This window comes from Aptenodytes patagonicus, chromosome 1 (assembly GCF_965638725.1).
Source record: "Aptenodytes patagonicus chromosome 1, bAptPat1.pri.cur, whole genome shotgun sequence".
NCBI classification, from domain to species: Eukaryota; Metazoa; Chordata; class Aves; order Sphenisciformes; family Spheniscidae; genus Aptenodytes; species Aptenodytes patagonicus.
The window spans coordinates 213,584,353-213,604,259 of record NC_134949.1 but is presented as its reverse complement, the minus strand read 5'-3'; the positions used below and the strand labels follow the sequence as shown (position 1 = coordinate 213,604,259).

Here is a 19,907-nt window from a genome sequence, read left to right as displayed (position 1 = left end):
ATTTGAGAAGCAGAATAGTGTTTTGCTTAGAACAGGGTGCCCAGGGAAGTGGTTGAGTCACCATCTCTGGAGGTATTTAAAAGATGTGTAGACATGGTGCTTAGGGACATGGCTTAGTGGTGGACTTGGCAGTGTTAGGTTTACGGTTGGACTCAATGATCTTAAAGACCTTTTCCAACCTAAATGAATCTATGATTCTATGATTAGATGGATCTTTTTAGCTAAAATTTTGTATTTGTTTGATTATATATTATGTTAAAATAAAATAATTTACTAAAACTAGTCTCGTTACCTAAACCTGAGGGCTCAACTAATGTGAAATCTGCCACAGTGACTAACACAGGTATTGACCTGGACCTCACAAATGAGACATCAAGGCAAGTTTTCTATTGAGTACTGTCTTTTTTCTAATTTGTGGATTGACATCAAGGCAGACCTGTAACATATATACACTGACGGATCATTCACATACAACTTTTTACACACAAACCTCTCTTTGTATCTCCCATCCTCTCCATACATGAAACAGCCTCCTCCACTTACTGCATGTAGCCTACATCCTTTTTGTACGAACCTCCTTCTGACAGGCTAACAGCATCATGTAAGGCCCATATGCAGAAGGTAAGCAGGGTACTGAAGGATCTTACTTTTCCCTAACACTTTTGGGAGCCTGCCATGCACCTTCTTTATAAAGTGAATAGGATCTCACATCTTAGGCACAGAAAATTTATTGATCCTTTTCATGTGTAGTATTGAACACCCTGGTGCATAATACACCCTGTTATGCCAGAGCTGATTTGTCTGGAAGTGAGCACAGAAATGAACTGAATTTACAGGTCCACAGAGAGATTGTGGCCACTACTTCAGAGCGTGATATACACACAATCTGCAGGGCTTTATATTCTTGCAGAGAGCTGAGTGTTGACGTTGTTTTGTGTTATTAAAATGCATAATATCATTAGTCTGGCAGTTGCATTAAGTGGAAGGCTTAAGCTATGCTTATTTATACCGGCTGATATAATAGCCGATGCAAGTGGCAGTCAAGGATATTTATTTAACTGCAGTCATCTTCACTCTTGGCACTAGTTGGCTGCTGCAGAAGAGGGGCCAAGATGAGCTGCTCCTCTTGTATGTTAGAGGTAGATCTATTGAGTACAGCTGAGACACAAAACAACAGCAGTGTCATGCTGTCCTATTGTTGTCCTTAATCCCCCTGCTTGGCAGAGAGAAGGCAATTTCCAGATGTGATTACTCTGGCACATCTTACGATCTCCCATAGGAATTTGGAAAAAATAAGTGGGCCTGAAAAGAGTAACATAAGAATATACCTTTTTTCCTGCATTTTTTGGTTTCAAATAAATCATCTACTACAAATAATGCAGGTTAAGAGCAGGCCATTAACATGACCCACAATTCTATAGCTGTTCCTCCCTGAACTTCTCGAGTTCTCTGAGGGCATCTCTAGGACTTAATAAAAGTGCTTGAATATATTTCCTGAATAATTAAAGCAAAATACCAAGGAGTGTCCACCGTAGAGGAAGGGTGATTTTATTGCGAGACCACTGGGACAGGAGATAAATGACTGGTTCAATTTTTCAGGTCTTGTGGAAACTTTCATACAAGCTTGAACAAACAAATGAAGACTGCTATCACTCAATTTTAGCCATCTGAAAGTTAATTGAATAATTTAGGGTAGCTATCTAGGCTTCTGGTGCAATCAGGTTTCCATCACAGTTAGCAAAAAGAGTAAGGTTGTTCATCTCACTCCAAAATAACTGTCAAAAATATTTTGAATGAATTTTCCTTCAGGTTGTCTATTTCTCTTCATTTACTAACAAGAGAGCTTATACACCTGATTTCTGAAGTGTCAAATTATACATAATTTTCCTCTTTATTATTTATTTTCTACTACTTACATGTGATTAATATTGACACAACTACAAAAAATTTGAAGAATGTGTAATAAGGGCTTGTGGGACTTTAAGGAATAACTGTTCATAAAGTTCATACAAGAAACCAGCGAGCTTAACTGTGGTAATTGTGAGCAAATCTATGTTAGAAACATAGAATCATAGAATCATAGAATCATTCAGGTTGGAAAAGACCCCTAAGATCATCGAGTCCAACCGTCAACCCAACACCACCATGCCCACTAAAACATGTCCCTAAGCGACGCATCTACTCGTCTTTTAAATACCTCCAGGGATGGGGACTCAACCACTTCCCTGGGCAGCCTGGTCCAATGTTTCACCACTCTTTCAGTAAAGAAATTTTTCCTCACGTCCAATCTAAACCTCCCCTGGTGCAGCTTGACGCCATTTCCTCTCGTCCTATCGCTAGTTCCTTGGGAGAAGAGACCGACACCCACCTCGCTACAACCTCCTTTCAGGGAGTTGTAGAGAGCAATGAGGTCTCCCCTCAGCCTCCTTTTCTGCAGGCTAAACAACCCCAGTTCCCTCAGCCGCTCCTCATAAGACTTGTGCTCTAGACCCTTCACCAGCCTCGTTGCCCTTCTCTGGACACGCTCCAGCACCTCAACGTCCTCCTTGTAGTGAGGGGCCCAAAACTGAACACAGTATTCGAGGTGCAGCCTCACCAGGGCCGAGTACAGGGGCACGATCACTTCCCTACTCCTGCTGGCCACACTATTTCTGATCCAGGCCAGGATGCCATTGGCCTTCTTGGCCACCTGGGCACACTGCCGGCTCATGTTCAGCCGGCTGTCGACCAACACCCGCAGGTCCTTTTCCGACAGGCAGCTTTCCAGGCCCTCTTCCCCAAGCCTGTAGCGCTGCATGGGGTTGTTGTGGCCGAAGTGCAGGACCCGGCACTTGGCCTTCTTGAATCTCATACAGTTGGCCTGGGCCCATCGATCCAGCCTGTCCAGGTCCCTCTGCAGAGCCTTCCTACCCTCGAGCAGATCAACACTCCCGCCCAACTTGGTGTTGTCTGCAAACTTACTGAGGGTGCACTCAATCCCCTCATCCAGATCATTGATAAAGATCTTGAACAAGACCGGCCCCAGTACTGAGCCCTGGGGAACACCACTCGTGACCGGCCACCAACTGGGTTGAATTCCATTCACCACAACTCTCTGGGCCCGGCCATCCAGCCAGTTTTTTACCCAGCACAGAGTACTCCTGTCTAAGCCGTGAGCCGCCAGCTTCTCTAGGAGAATGCTGTGGGGGACAGTGTCAAAGGCCTTACTGAAGTCCAGGTAGACCACATCCACAGCCTTTCCCTCATCCACTTGGCGGGTCACCTGGTCATAGAAGGAGATCAGGTTGGTCAAGCAGGACCTGCCTCTCATGAACCCGTGCTGGCTGGGCCCGATCCCCTGGTTGTCCCGCTCATGCCTTGTGAGCGCCCTCAAGATGAACCGCTCCATCATCTTCCCCGGCACCGAGGTCAGGCTGAGAGGCCTGTAGTTCCCCGGATCCTCCTTCCGGCCCTTCTTGTAGATGGGCGTTACATTGCGTTACTTCCAGTCCAGGCTCTGAGAAACTGGAAAATCACGCTGATGAGGTCAATCTGTGTTGCAGTGCTCATTCACATACTTAAGCAAGAGTGGCAAGGGTTTTTAAACTGCTTCATCCCCAGCAGCTGCTTGTTCTCTGAAATGTGAGTTGAATTTTAGAAACTGTCAGTCTGTTTGACAAATGGATGGGGGGAAAAAACCCAGAATTAATTCCACTGCTTTCCTTCTCAGAACGCATCATCCAATAGGTATTTATTCACCAGAGAACATGTCCATGCCTTGTAGTGGGACCAGCATGCTGGAGCTGCCTCAGTGCCTGGGAGCAGGACAGGTGTCCATGGCTATATACCTTCTAAGTACTCAGTACCTAAAGGTATATCCTGAGTCATTTGACTTACCTGAGCGGTACCCTAATTTTTTCATGCTATATTCAAGTGAATGTAGCCAAATAGCAGCACCTCACTATTGCTAGTTTAGAGAAGCTGAGAACTATTTCTGCCATCTTCTTTCCCTGAGCACACTGATGACATTTTATGTCTGATTTGCAGTAAGAATCCTAAAAAGGATCTAGCTCCTCTAGCAACTAACGTTGAATGATCCCTGAAATAATTCAGTATTAAACCAGCCTTCTTGATCAAATGATTTTTTTAATCTCCACTATATTTATTAATGGTTGATTTGGTAAAAAAATAGTATTATCATAGAATCATACAATAGAATCATAGAATAGTTTGGGTTGGAAGGGACCTCTAAAGATCATCTAGTCCAACCCCCCTGCTGTAGGCAGGGACATTTTCAACTAGATCAGGTTGCTCAGAGCCCCCTCCAACCTGACCTTGAATGTCCAGATAGATGACATGTGTAGCCCTTCCCGTGTCCACTGAGGTAGTCACTCCATCATAGAAGGCCACTAGGTTAGTCAGGCAGGACTTGCCCTTGGTGAAGCCATGCTGGCTGTCTCGAATCACCTCCCTGTCCTCCACGTGCCTTAGCATAGCTTCCAGGAGGATCTGTTCCATGTTCTTCCCAGGCACAGAGGTGAGACTGACTGGCCTGTAGTTCCCTGGGTCTTCCTTTTTTCCCTTTTTAAAAATGGGGGTTATGTTTCCCCTTTTCCAGTCAGTGGGAACTTCACCAGACTGCCACGACAATTTTATGGGTACTGTGCACAGTTTTTAAAAAAAGTTTAGTTAATCTGAATAATTCAGAACCTCTTGGACTCATAGGCATTTTGAGATTCTTATTTGGCATTTGAAATCAAATATTTCATTTTGTTTTTCAGAGCAGTAGTTCAGATATTCATTCACCAATGTAGAAATTGTGATTGATCTGCATTTCAAAAATAGCCAAGTTGCTTCTTTTGTACAGTAGCATTCTATGCTTCTTCCTAGAACCTGAGTGGTATCTTTGAAAGCTATATTAACATCATGAATAAAAATAAAAAAAACATAAAATATTAATTTAGATATTGAAAGTCCTGGTTGCTTGCCAGGAGGAACCTGACAAGGAAAGGTTCCACTGCACAATAAACTTTTAATATTGTTAGCAGTAAATTAATTGTTCATAAAACAACTCAGAAATTGTTTTATGAAACTGCTAAAACTTGTGCTTTATTAAATTTTCTTTACAAGAGTTTGAACTGTTATTAAACCTTGAAAATAAATGATCTTCCCTTGGGTTGATAATCAATCCTACAAGACGCCTTGCTGTTTACATTGGCTTAATATCGTTTCACTTTCATTTGTCCTATAACAAATTCCACTGACATTTCATTGTAGAAGTGTCTATGGTATGACTTTTATCAAATATTAACTTAATATGTTTTTATTAAATTTAAACCATTTTGTAAATAGTATTGTCAAAAAGATTTTGGAATAAGCAAATTAATTCTTTATTGAAAGCAAGCAGGAACATGAACTCAATAGAGGTTATTTATATTCTGTATAACCAGTGTCTGTCATAATCATGGTCTAGTAGTTAACTTTATATGTAAATATATCACCAGGGAACTCTCAACAGGCAAGCTGTTTTTAAAAATTTCCAGCCAAGCTATCTCCTCTGTTCACGATGAGCTTTGTAGCATCTGAACCTTTGTTTTTGTAAAGCCTCTCATTCTTCATTGACTGGGCATTACCAGGCCTAATACTCATGGGAGCAAGGAAGATGGGCTGAACTGCTAAGTGTGGCAATTTGATTCATGTCTTCCAAGCCCTGATTGAAGTAAAGGTTGTGCAGGGAGGGACAAAGACTTTGGTGTTGATTAGAAGGCTTTATTTCAGTGATTTAAACTGGATCATCAGTTAGATCTCTGTCTTTTTCTGAGAGTATAATGAGCCTTTTATAGAAAGCCTAGTCAGTGATACTTAGCTCGTTGCATTTATTGATTTCATAGGTTTGCCACCTTGAGGAATCTTATTAGCAGTTTAGTTGCACCTTAGGCCAACGTCCTCCACCTACTAAATGTGAAGAAAAATATTTCCTAAAAATACTATCTAAAACCATGTAAGTATATCTGTTCTTCGTAGGATATGCTATTTTTTTTCTTTCCATTCAGACATGTGGGTGGTAATAGCTTAATTTCTTACTCTCTTCAGTTTCTGCTCTTCCAAGTCCATGTAGAACATCAGAATTGTTTATCACTGGTGTTATTTCTTTCTTACCTGTGGGCATGTTCCTTTTTCTAAAGGAAAGGGAAAATTAAATAATTTGAAGTGCCGGTGACTTGAGCTTTCCTCTAATATATATTGATATAGGGGAAAAAAAAAATTACAGAGAAACCTTTTTTTTTGCGACGAGTCACATCCTTTCCTCTGATCATATAGTCACTGTAGAGACAAAGACTTGTGTTATGCTGCTTTGAGAGAGGATGTGGATTTAAGTAATCGTCCCTTTCATGTTGGTACAGATAAACTGATAAATATGCATACGATGGAAAAGGGAAATGAGGTAGTGATAATGGAAGAAAGCACTTTGATATCAGTATCACAGTATCTATGCTAAAAGCTTCACTTCTTAACTATTTTAATTAAAAAAGAACAAATCTTTGCAGTTGCATATAAATTTATCCTAAGTGCCAGAAAACAAACATTAATGATAGTAGGTGCTATTCTTATTCAAAAGACCACAGTTTTACTGAATCTAGTTCAAGCCTCTGGTACATTAGTGCTGACAATATTGCATAAGTACTCACGCTCCAACTATTCACAAATTATTTTGGGAGTCAGAACCATGAGACAATATCACCCTGTCACTATTAGCCAAAACAATTCATCAAAACATACTGAATAGTGAATGTTTTAATAAATTGTCTACAATCAGCACACAGAATTAAAACAAATTGCAAAGCACTATGGCAGAAATTCTGGTGAAAACAAAGAAGTATGGATAGTACCATGCGGAAATAGAAAACTGCATCTGCTAAGTCTTTGTGCAGAACAAGAAGTTAAATTTGTTAGATAAATTACTTGCTGCACATTATATACATCAACTGTATTTTAGATCACTGATTTTTACAAATTGCCATGAGGGAAAATTCATATCCTCTGTATAAAAAAACCCCCACCTCACTGAATCTGCATATTTTGTGCATAAACCAGAATAAGAACAGGACAGAAAAAAAACTCAACAAATGGTAGGCATTCCATCCTTACTTTTAGAAACTAGACTGTAGAGCTTTGTCGAATCATGCTATTATGCGAAAGAAATCTATGGAACAGTGTATTCTGGAAAATTTCATTTTCTTTTCTTGCACTGAATTACCAATGAAGCCAACAAACTGTTCCAAACAAGCCAGTTGGATTTTTATGGGGTCCAAATTTATATCTGGGAAAAAAAAATAGACACTGTTCAGCTGAAATTATTTTAAAGTCCTTTTGAGCAGCATCTTCAGCTGTATTCTTCTGCAATAGTGACTCTATATTCTGTTCTATATTCTTAGGATTAAAATGTAAATGATTGTTTTAAAAGATTCCTCATTCTGGGATGAAGATACTCAAGGCTGGAAAAAAATCCAGAAAATTAACAAGATTTTCAAACCAAGAACAACTGAATACTGCTTGTATATATGCCCTTACGCTTCTTTAAGGATGTGCCAGTTTTAAGAACGAGAACTTTCTTACAAGATTTAAGAGAATATTCATTAACTGTTTTTAAAGGAATAACACTTTTTTTTTTTTTTTTAAAGAAAGAAGAGGCCTTTCTTAATGGATTAGTGCAGCTTTGGTCTTTTTGTTATAAGCATAAAGGAATTCTTCAATCACCCAAGACTCTCTAAAAGTGAGAGCCTAGTCATCCAAAAGCCCAGATGACAGCCATTGATAGTAAAGCAGGGAGTACATCCCTTCATTAAATCTAGAGCAGAAATTTGACTATATGCCTCTATTTATAAAATATAGCATTTTCATGCTCCTGCCTGTATTATTTCATAGAAAGCACCTTTGTGATTATCCCACACACCATGTGGTAGCCCCATATATGCAATATCAATGTCGATGTCAGACTGTAAGAACTGCACTCCTCAATTCTTAGATGTACAATAACCCTACCATGTTGCTATGCATTCCATTTGTCTGTATGACCAGTAAAGTGTTTGCCAGGTATCCCTGAAGAAGCAAGAAATATAGAAAAAAAAAGTAAAGATGCGAGATCATTTCATTATGATAATAATCAAGATTTCTAGGTGGATTTTTAAAAAGGTATACAGTGACATATTTTCCCCTCACTTGTTTTGCTAGTAATTCTCCCACTGAGAGAAGCCAACATATTTATACAACAAATATCCTAATAGGAAGGTCAGTGTCCAACATTCATGTCTTAATTCAGAGCATCTCCCTGTCATTGCGCTCTGCTTTTACATTTTAATATGCCTGTGTAACTGAAGAATAACTGAATAAATAATAAACTGACATTTATTTTACATTGATAGGGTCAGGTTATGTAGGTCACAGTTAAGAGTTGTCACCTAAAAGTTGTTATAGCTATTTAGCTATAGGCTCTTTATCTGGCAGAAGTTGTCATAACTGTTGTCTTTAATGAAACTTTCATTAAAAATATGTCCTTTTCCCAGAGAGCTTAAAATCATCCTGTTTCAAGAATGTAAAAAGAAATAAGTTCATCTTTTATTATGATGTTCCCATTGCTTGGCTCCAGTTATTCCTCATCCTGTTTCTGCTCTACCAACCACAACCTTTAATATTATTTTTTAACAGTCTGATCCAGTAGGCACAATAGTACCTAATGATAATAATGATAATAATAACAACAGTCTCACACTTTAATGTTGGAAACTTTGGTATATTTTTCCCTGTTTATGCAACAGAGAAATCACCAAATTAATATAATTTCTGTGTTGCACCATTATAAAAGCAGCTGAAGAGAAGTGAGGAAAAGAGAAAGAAGAAAGAGTGATAAAGTTGAGGGAAGGGGGAAGCTGTGCTCTACCCTCTTTAACAGATATGGCCATAAGGGAAAAAATTAAATATTAATGAAAATACTTATTTCCCAAAAGCCTGGCCAAGAAAGAATGCTGAACAAGATAATTCACTAACCAAAGGAACACAGTGACTGAAAAGCAGATTATCACTGAAATGAAAAACAAAGGCAGCTGACATTAATAATTAATTGAGGAGGTTTCCTGTGGAGGTTTAGATGAGCTACGGGCACTATGTGTAAAGTCACTTGACTACCAGATTGTCAGGTTCACTTTGGGAGACGCTCATATTAAGGGGTACACCTGATACTAAGTTTGCCTGGTCTGAGTTACCTGGAAAGAAGTACAATCCTAATTGGGAATTTTTATCTGTGTTGAAAGCTGTACCTGCTGTGCTGTATAGATGAAAGCTGACAAGTTACACCTTTAGATTGTTACAGGAATAACTACCAGCACCAAAACAGATGCTGTCATCTTGTGCTCACACTGTGTGCCTCTCTTTCTCTGTGTATGCATTCATGTTTGTCCATTTATATGAGGGAAAGACTGTCAAAATAGGTTACAACTAGAGATGCTCAGAGAGCAGTTGAAATGGAATAATCCAGCGGGAACCTACTTTTACATTAGGATTTTTTTTTTTTTTTTTTTTTTTCAACTGTGTTGAGCTTTGCCTCTGCTCTCTTACTGTGAATGTTCTAACATACAGAATAGGTCCCCGAAACAGCAACTGTGGCATGTGACTAAGGTGATTATAATCTGAAGGAGTCATACTGTCCCAAAAAGGGGTTTCATAGCGGAGCGAAGCCAAATTCTCCTTTGTCTCATTGTTCTGCCCTGTGGGATTGCTCTTGTAGTTGTGGATCACAACCTATAGGGGTTGAAGATTCTTTGGGCTCCAAGAAGAGGATCTCAAAGGCTTCCTAAACAGATATGACTAATGAAGTGTAGGAAATGAACTTTATGTTTGCAGCTTGATGTTTTTGAATTCAAAGACCAGAAGTACACACATGTCTGTACATAACCAGTTGAAATGTCATATATTTTGGACTGAGTTTTCAGTCATTTGAATACAAAATCTCTAAGTTCAGATATGGTAATGTTACTGATATTGTTAAAGCAATAGGTAAGAACACAGTTATCAAAGATGTAGTGTGCCAAGATGTATGTGTGAGTCATGGGACAGGCAGGAAACAAAAATCTGGGGAGTGGTGAAGGGAGATAAGTATGAATAATCTGTTCTGTGTAACTGGTGGTTGTTTCAAATGTATTAGTAGATTCTTTACACAGTGAGTAAACTGGAAGAAACTGGAATCTATTTCAACCCAATCTGCAAGTAGTAAAAATGCCTGAGTTTTCCTAGAGCAAATTATTATTTTGTTTTGGGCTTTTTAAAATGCTTTATACCAAATATCAACATATTGCTTTCAGGAAAAGAACACGTGCCAAGCTATATGCTTTGAATATGTTTGCTGTGAAAGATATGTGTACTATCTTCTGTCTAAGTTTAGCTTTTTGGAAATTCAAAGCTTCAATACACATACAGCTTTAGGGTGATATCCATATATATATATCCAAAGCACTGCCACAGACATTTCAGCTATTAACACAAGTAACTACTGGAACGAGATCCCTCCAAGTATCTGTCAGGCTACCTGCCCTTGTGCATACAGAGTTCTTTGGAACTAGACTTTTAATTGCATTAGGACCAGCTTTGTCTTTTCAATTGTCTATCGTATTATTGCAAGATATTTTTAATTTTCATAACAGGTTTGTCCTTGTCTCACTAGGCTAAGCTTTAATGAAGAAACGTCAGCATTGCTAACAACAGCACAAAGAGGGACTGAAGACCTTTGCGACCAATGATGTGGTTGTCATGGAAACTGTTTCTGTTTCTGTCACTCACTGGCTGTCTTTCAGGTAAATCAAAACAAAACCAAGAAAACTCTGCTTATTGTTTCAAGGCTCTTAACTGCAAACAGAAACAAGAAGATGTAAAAGCATGCCAGAGAAGATCAACTTCATTATTTAAACTATTTGCCTAAGTGGTGAAATTGTAAAAAATTATATTAAGAGATTTACAAGTGCTGTCCATCTGCCTTTAATTTGTACATAAATCTGAATAACATTTAAAAGAGAGGACAGCTTTGTATCTCATTTGAAAAGACAATGACAACTTTATTATTAAAAAAAAGAAAAAAATGGAAAATTTTAATTAGCACAGTGCTTTCCTAAAGACTAACCACTGCAGAACGTTTCACTTTGGGATCGTGTTCTGGTTTTGGAAACTAGTTATTAGATTGTTTTGTTTTTTCTTAATTCTGTGTTAATTTTATTGATCATTATGATTTTTGTCCATGTAGTAAGTGTTTCTTTTGCAGGTTTTTCTCTTGGCATTAGCTTAGTTGTCTTTACCTTTGCAAGTAATAAAATGAGTTAATAATCATTTAGGCTTCTCACATGAGAACTTTTGTAATTTGATAACATATTGTGTCTAATTGATCTTTTCTTAGTGCTGTCCCTTATACTGCCTTTTAACAGTTACTAAGCTACTCTCTTCTCAAATTCTTCCAAAACTTATTGGTTTTGTGTCATCGCAAGATGAAATTAGTAAAAGTCAATGAAATAAAATATTTTAATTTGTTATAATACTGTGATATTGGACACAGGAATTTAATAAAGGAAAGTGCCTGTGGATATCAGCGTACATGCTTTGGAGGCATACATGAAACAGTCTGATCTAAGCTGGTTTTCCTCATGTAGCTTCATTATCTTATATTATCTAAGTCCATTACTTTTGGACAGGGAATATTTTTCTTTTTTGTCTCGTATTGTCAGGCACATTATCAATCTCGGTAAAATTTGTGTTTTGGTGATTCTAGTAGTAGTGTCTTACAACCACCATCTATTAATGTAATTTTATTTTTTTAAGTTGAAAATTATATTTTTATTGTTACAATTTCCAAGAACTTTCATGCAAAATTCAGAAGCATTTCAGAAATTCAAATCTAGAATTTCTTCTTAAGAATTATACCTTCTACTTTGTAAACTTTAGGAGTTAGAATTCAACATCTGGCAAAAGGTATTACACAGTGAAATTAATGTACCTGATCCCGCAGTTGGTTTCACATAGCTAAAATCTCCTTACCCTCAACTCTGTTAAACAGAATACTTGTAAGTAGTGGAGTTTGCTCCAAATAGAATTATCTAACTCTGTACAACACAATAACATGTTGCAAAAAGTCTGAAACACATTTCATATGCTGACAATTCTGTATACTAAAATTGCATATACAGGAATGAGTTTCAGCTGTTTATCACAGCCATTGTTTAGGTACATATATTAAACAAACATCTTGCAAAGGCTTTAGAGCACAGCAGTGACTAATTCTAATATAGCATTAAAATACATAACTACTTGGGAATTTAAACTGAAAGTCAGTATTTACAGAAGTATTTTATTTAAATTACATAATACCCTGAAAACTCTTGCCAGTCATTCAGCACCATGTTTAAAATTAATTGACTGTTCTTCTTGTCTGTTAATTTACTACTTATATCTGATGGTTTCTAAAGCATTTCTCTTTTTACATTTCATTTTTATTGTGATTCTTTAGGATTCCTAAAGGTTTATTCCGTATTACTGGAGTAGATTTAGACCCCTGTAAGAAATAATTTTTAACTGCAGTACTTGTTTTCACATGCTGTTGAATATAATGTGATAACGCATATATTTTTCTCATACACAAAGATAAGTTTGTAATGATTTCATTAATAATAATCATTCATTAGAAAATTTAATGCTAGAAGAGCTGAAATTAACCAAAGATAACAAAATTGGATTCAAAGTTATTTTAATTAGGTCGTCAGTGTAACTGGTAATTTACTGTCTCCATACCTTTCACATTTGATTACATCATTCTGCATTTGGAGCTGCTTTTATATTACAGCACTCACTAGAACACGTTTACAACTGCAGATAGTTCCTACAGCTGACGCAATTCAAGGTAGCCTAGTAAGTTAGATGCCTGAACGCACTGTTCTTAATGATAGAGCGATAGATATTGATGCTGCTTCAGTAAGATAAAGTTTATTCAATTCCTGTTGTTTTGGGCTGTGTTAAAATTCAGTACTTATCCATTAAATCATCAGATCATGGGTTCACTCTTAGCAGCAGCCAGCGTTTGGAAGAGAGTACTACATTGTTGTATTGATTTTGCAGTGGTGAGGGAAATAATCCAAGAAGAGAATAAGATGACCTCTCTAGTTTGTGTCTACTCTATTTTTATATTATTTTTATCTTAAAGCTGACCCTGGTATTTTGGGTTTTGCTTATGCATGAATGTATGCAAGTGTGATTAAGCTATGTGGAAAATATTTTTTGGGTGGAGAAAAATGTATTATTTTCTGAATACAAGACTGAGGACTGAATTATGTCTCTTACTCAAGTTTAATTATTTTAGTGTAAGCAAAAGGTAGTCTGGGACTACAGCTCACAGTTATACACTTACATTCTCAGAAGCTTTACATTTATGAAATACTGATAATTAACAGATGCAAAGAAGGTCTCAAGATTGATAATATGTTGCTTCTTTTCTTATGGCATATTATTGCCCTTCAAGCCACATTGGAGTTGAAGAAAAATTAAGCTGTCATTTTAGACAGCTTTAGGCAGAGGGTCTGCCTCACTTCTGAACTGACAGTTGGAAAAAATACTTATGTTTTGGTTTGTTGGGGTTTTTTTTCTTCTTCCTATGGGGCTTTCCTGTAGGGAAAAACCTCAAGCTGTAAGGGAACAGGTTACCAAGGGGGAACTGTTAATCTGAAATTCAGAGGAGCCTTTCGTATCTGATTTGGTTATAATAATACCTAAAGTGAGTTCAGGGGTGGCCAGCTTAAATTTAAATCAAGTTTGTCAGAATTTAATCTGTTGGTAAATTTTAACTTTCTTGAGAGCTTATATATATAAATATAGTTACAAATTATATGCTCAGGGCATTTTAACAGATGTAATTGTGATTTTTCAGTGGAAAACCATAGAATGGTATGGCATCGGCAATTTTGTCTTCTGGGTGATTTGGTCACCTGTGTGTTCCTCATGCATAATCATGACCTTATGATTTGGACCACACTGTCCTACGTGCAGTGGGACTAGGGTTATGTTCCCAGGGTTTTACTGTCCTGGTTCCCAATAATCACTTTGCAGTCTGCTTTTATGTGTATAGTAAAGGCTATTTACTTTTGGTTCACACTAGTAACAGCTAAGCAGAGAACCTTTTCTTTGTCTAGAGTTGCTAAGGTTTTCTTGCATTGATTCTCAGAGAAGCTGGAATTGAATATTGCTGAAAGGCATTGTTTTAAAACAGTACTCCCTAACCTTGGAATGAGACAAACAGGTATGCCTCTTTGTGTTTCAGGAAGAGGAGAAATATTTTTAAAACAGAAAAAAAATCACATCAGATTACCAGCTCATGGTTAATAGAAAAAGTAAGACTCTGGCTTTTATTTGCAGATGTAAGACACCTAACAAAAGCCAGCTTGAGAGTAGGGCTCCTGTCATTCTTTTTAATAATTATTGCTGCCTGTGACAAGATGTTTCAAAGTTTAAATATATGTTAAAGATTACATAATAGAGTGAATGGCATTTATAGAGTTCTGATTCTGTTTTAATCTAACATATATCCTTTATGCCTTTTTGTTCCCCTGCCCATTTATCTACTTATTCTATGTTATTACCTGCTGCATGTTAATCGGGTCAAAGCGAGACTCATTTTCTCTGTAAGACTTTATAATTCATGGTGACAATAAAATTATGGGTATAATGAAAGTAGCAAGGCTTTGCAAGATAGTGGCAGTACCTCTGAGACCCAGTGGTCACTGCTCATAGTGCCAAATGGGTAAACACTTGTCCTTAAACCTCATCTCTATGTACTGTTCATTTCTTTTCGCATAAAACATTCTCACTACCAAGCAAAAACTCCCTAAATAGTGATTTTTTTCTCTGTATCCCTCAGTATGGTGCTCAAAATTAAAAACAGCATGACTTTTTCTGAACAGTTGCTTGCTAGAATATGCTATGAATGGACACTTACAAAAAATGCTCTTAAGTAAGAGACCATATGTGGAACAAACACAAGTGTCCCGTCTAGTTTTGACCTACAGCTGGCAGCAATCTGAGGTGCTTCCTGTCTTTTATTATGTCCATCCCTCTCCATCTGGCTATCTGGAGGCTTTTAGGAATTGTATCTATCATCTGCATTTATCAGCTTCCAAAATGCATCTCAAACCTGCTCAATATGTGACTTTCAGAATTCCAGCAGCCACTGCCAGGATTAAAATTCATAGCCTAAGGTTCATAAACTCATTAACCAAACCATATAAAATATGCATACCACTCTGAGTGCCCGGACTATGTCACGTTTTTATCCCTCCCCCTTTTAGACAATGTCCTTCCTATGTCAAGAGCGGACAGTATGTGAAAGGATGCTTCTCTGCCAAATGAATGATGAACACATGAATGACCAGTGTTTATCACTGATAAGCCTATACAATTACCCACCTTCACCCCCGCCCCCCAGCCCCGCACTGGTGACAGTATAGCAAATACCATGCAAATACCAGTTATCACCTTTGATAACTAAGCATAAAAGACAAAGCTCTAGATAAGTACTAGTGCCTGGGGATGTTCACGTTCTCAGCCTTCCAAGTAAAATGGAAAAGTCAGAACAAACTAACCTTTCTACGCCCATCCTGAAATACTATGTTTGCAGACAGTGCAAACCAAGAGAAGAATAATTTGTCACAGTGCTGAAATCCAAGGTAGCATGCTACCCACATTCTCACTCCTGGATTCAGTGCTTAATTGAATTGGAGAGGAAAGCACTTACCTGCTGAATGTTACATTTTGTATAATTCTTAATTTAAAAGAAGAATGGAAAGGTAAAAATTATTTACTGCTGCTAGAATCCTGAAGTGTGTTTAATGTTAAGCAATCAGGAGTGCTAAAAACTGGAAAAGTTGTGGTCATGAAAAGAGTCAATTTGAGTATGCACATAAGGAAATATCTTTATGAGAAACCCTTCTGCTTGTTTGCATAGATTTGTGTGTGTTTTCTATTTCTAAGAATTTATGGAATAAGCTATTCAGGTTTTTATACCTGGTTGGAGGTATGTAATGATATGCTTATATGTTGATATGTGATGCTTCGACTTGCAGGGTACCAAATGTCAGGCAACCACGAGATGCCTTGCTTTTAGCATGAAGTAATTGATGTGCTAGGCCTTTTCAGAGCTGAGACCATAGTAAATGTGAGCAATTCTAATTAGAATCAGGACATTGTCATGTATACAAGAATTAAACTAATGATCGATATTTCCTGGCATAACAGTAATAATGCATGCATTAATATCATTAACATACTAGAACATAATTTAATTACCTACTTAACTATACTTTCTCAGTTTAGTACACTTAGGTTTGATTCATTAAAAAGTTCCTACCTCCTAACAAGCTCTTATCAATCATACAAACAATTGTCTAGCGAACTGGTACTTAGATTAGCACCGGTTTGGAACTAGGATGACAAATTTTCTTTCTCCAGAAAAATTTTGTGGTACCCACTGAAAAACAGATTCCAGTCATTCTACTGTTACCATCAATCTGGAGAAACCTTAGCCTGCACACCTATCCTCATTTTTGTGTTTCCTCTTATTTCGTGGATGAGTCTTAATGTGACAAACTGTTTAGAGTCAGCCTATTGCAATGTGATGCTTTTAAAATATTTTCTATTGTATTAGATATGATAGTAAATCACATGTTTTTTACTGATAGGATTATACAAAAATATAATGAAGCAATGTTTTTGTGTTAAGATAATGATTTTACCTTTCTGTCTGGCAGTTTACAGAGAAAACTCTATTGATTTCAAGATTACACAATAGGATAATGGCTGTAATACTTCATATTTTTGGAATGATATTGGAGATGACATGCTGTTGGGATTCAGTCCTGATGTTGTACTCCTGGAGTCACTTGACCTGGAGTCAAAATGTCAATCAGCATTACCAGTTTATAGTGGTTTAGATTAAAGTGTTTATTCATCCCTCTCCATCTTTGTGGTTAAAATATTAAAGACTAAGTCTCTTTTACCTTCAAAACTCCATCATCTGAAGCTAAGGATGCCCAACATATATAGCACTCATATAACCTAGCATTTATATCAGAGTACAATAAGGAATGAGTCATTCTGTTTTGCTTGATGTTTTACCTTATTTTTTATTTCTTAGAGATTTCAGACTGCTTCTTTACTTTTATGGGCTAATAGAAAGATAATGGTCTAGTAGGAAAATAATGGTAATAAAGCTATAAAAGCATCTTTTAAAGTCCTGCTAGTGGGAAGAAGTCTGCTGTTAAGAAGCTGTCACAAAGACCCGGACAAAACAGCAACCATGCAGGCCCAGATTCATCTCATTTAACTTAAATGTTTAAACTGAAATGCCTGAGTTAGGGAATAATTGCTCTCCTTTCCTATATAGTCAATGGACAGAGACAGTCACTTGTAAAATGTAGCTAAACCTGTCTGAATCTGAATTACTTTCTGGAATTGTGCACTAAAACAGACTAATTTCTAAGAGTAAGGATATGAAGTTTGACCACTTTCAAGTTTTGGGGTGATTAAAGAACATAGAGAGAAAGCATATTTCTGAACAGATATTGAATACCCATAACAAGGGCAGATATGAAAAAAAAAAAAATCTTTTGTGCTAAGGTAGTGTGTACGTTATACCTACAAAACTATCCCAAAATAGCAGTGAAAACTTTGACTAAGGATAAATGAACAGTTTTGAGTGTTGGGTCAGTGAGAAGTGCCCAGACTATGGATAGACTATGAATGCTATTTCATGAAGTTGTCTCCTCATCCTGGCTGTGGGATGGCTCAGCATAGTCAGCCACGTTAGGGAAAATGCTCCTGCCATAGGGCGTCAGGAAAAGATCCCTGACCCCCAAGCAGTTTCCTGACTTTGAGTGTCTTTAGGAATAACAGTAAGTGGTGAATTGCATTATTTGCTCCTGAGCATATTCAGGAACTTTATCTTTACACCCAGCACCTCCAGTTAGGTACCATATGCGGGCAAGGCAATGCATCTCTCTCCTGTCACTAAAAAAGGCTCACCCAGTTAATATATAAGAGAGTACTTTGGTTACTAGGACAGTCATAGAATCATAGAATCATTGAGGTTGGAAAAGACCTCTAAGATCATCGAGTCCAACCGTCAACCCAACACCACCATGCCCACTAAACCATGTCCCTAAGCGCCACATCTACACGTCTTTTAAATACCTCCAGGGATGGGGACTCAACCACTTCCCTGGGCAGCCTGGTCCAATGTTTAACCACTCTTCCAGTAAAGAAATTTTTCCTCACATCCAATCTAAACCTCCCCTGGCGCAGCTTGAGGCCATTTCCTCTCGTCCTATCGCTAGTTACTTGGGAGAAGAGACCGACACCCACCTCGCTACAACCTCCTTTCAGGGAGTTGTAGAGAGCGATGAGGTCTCCCCTCAGCCTCATTTTCTCCAGGCTAAACAACCCCAGTTCCCTCAGCCGCTCCTCAGAAGACTTGTTCTCCAGACCCCTCACCAGCCTCGTTGCCCTTCTCTGGACACGCTCCAGCACCTCAATGTCCTTCTTTTAGTGAGGGGCCCAAAACTGAACACAGTATTCGAGGTGCGGCCTCACCAGGGCCGAGTAGAGGGGCACGATCACTTCCCTACTCCTGCTGGCCACACTATTTCTGATCCAGGCCAGGATGCCATTGGCCTTCTTGGCCACCTGGGCACACTGACGGCTCATGTTCAGCCAGCTGTCGACCAACACCCGCAGGTCCTTTTCTGCCAGGGAGCTTTCCAGCCACTCTTCCCCAAGCCTGTAGCACTGCATGGGGTTGTTGTGGCCCAAGTGCAGGACCCGGCACTTGGCCTTGTTGAATCTCATATAGTTGGCCTGGGCCCATCGATCCAGCCTGTCCAGGTCCCTCTGCAGAGCCTTCCTACCCTCGAGCAGATCAACACTCCCACCCAACTTGGTGTTGTCTGCAAACTTACTGAGGGTGCACTCAATCCCCTCATCCAGATCATTGATAAAGATCTTGAACAAGACCGGCCCCAAAACTGAGCCCTGGGGAACACCGCTCGTGACCGGCCACCAGCTGGGTTGAATTCCATTCACCACAAGTCTCTGGGCCCGGCCATCCAGCCAGCTTTTTATCCAGCGCAGAGTACGCCTTGTCTAAGCCATGAGCCACCAGCTTCTCTAGGAGAATGCTGTGGGAGACGGTGTCAAAGGCCTTACTGAAGTTCAGGTAGACCACATCCACAGCCTTTCCCTCATCCACTAGGTGGGTCACCTGGTCATAGAAGGAGATCAGGTTGGTCAAGCAGGACCTGCCGCTCATGAACCCGTGCTGGCTGGGCCTGATCCCCTGGTTGTCCCGCTCATGCCTTGTGAGCGCCCTCAAGATGAACTGCTCCATAATCTTCCCCGGCACCGAGGTCAGGCTGAGAGGCCTGTAGTTCCCCGGATCCTCCTTCCGGCCCTTCTTGTAGATGGGCATCACATTGGCAAGCCTCCAGTCGTCCGGGACCTCCCCCGTTAACCAGGACTGCTGATAAATGATGGAGAGTGGCTTGGCGAGCTCCTCCGCCAGCCCCCTCAGCACTGTCGGGTGGATCCCATCCGGCCCCATAGACTTGTGAGCGTCCAGGTGGTGCAGCAGGTCATTGACTGCTTCCTCTTGGATTATGGGGGGTTCATCCTGCTCGCAGTCCCTGTCTTCCAGCTCGGGGGGCCGAGTACCCTGAGGATAACTGGTCTGCCTGTTAAAGACTGAGGCAAAGAAGGCTTTGAGTATCTCAGCCTTTTCCTCATCCTCGGTGACAATGTTTCCCTCCGCATCCAATAAGGGATGGAGATTCTCCTTGGCTCTCTTCTTGTCATTAATATAT

At 39.0% G+C, this 19,907-nt stretch overlaps 1 protein-coding gene across 7 annotated transcripts in view; it reads left to right on the top strand.

Annotated features, from left to right (window-relative positions):
* Positions 1-19,907, top strand: part of CNTN5 (contactin 5) — a 721,166-nt gene that overhangs the window by 306,743 nt on the left and 394,516 nt on the right. For all 7 annotated transcript variants that reach the window (XM_076328246.1, XM_076328247.1, XM_076328249.1 and 4 more), the window contains one exon: positions 10,694-10,823. In XM_076328246.1, coding sequence (XP_076184361.1) covers positions 10,766-10,823 — 58 coding nt within the window. In that variant the 5' untranslated portion in view covers positions 10,694-10,765. The remainder of the gene's footprint in view (positions 1-10,693; positions 10,824-19,907) is intronic.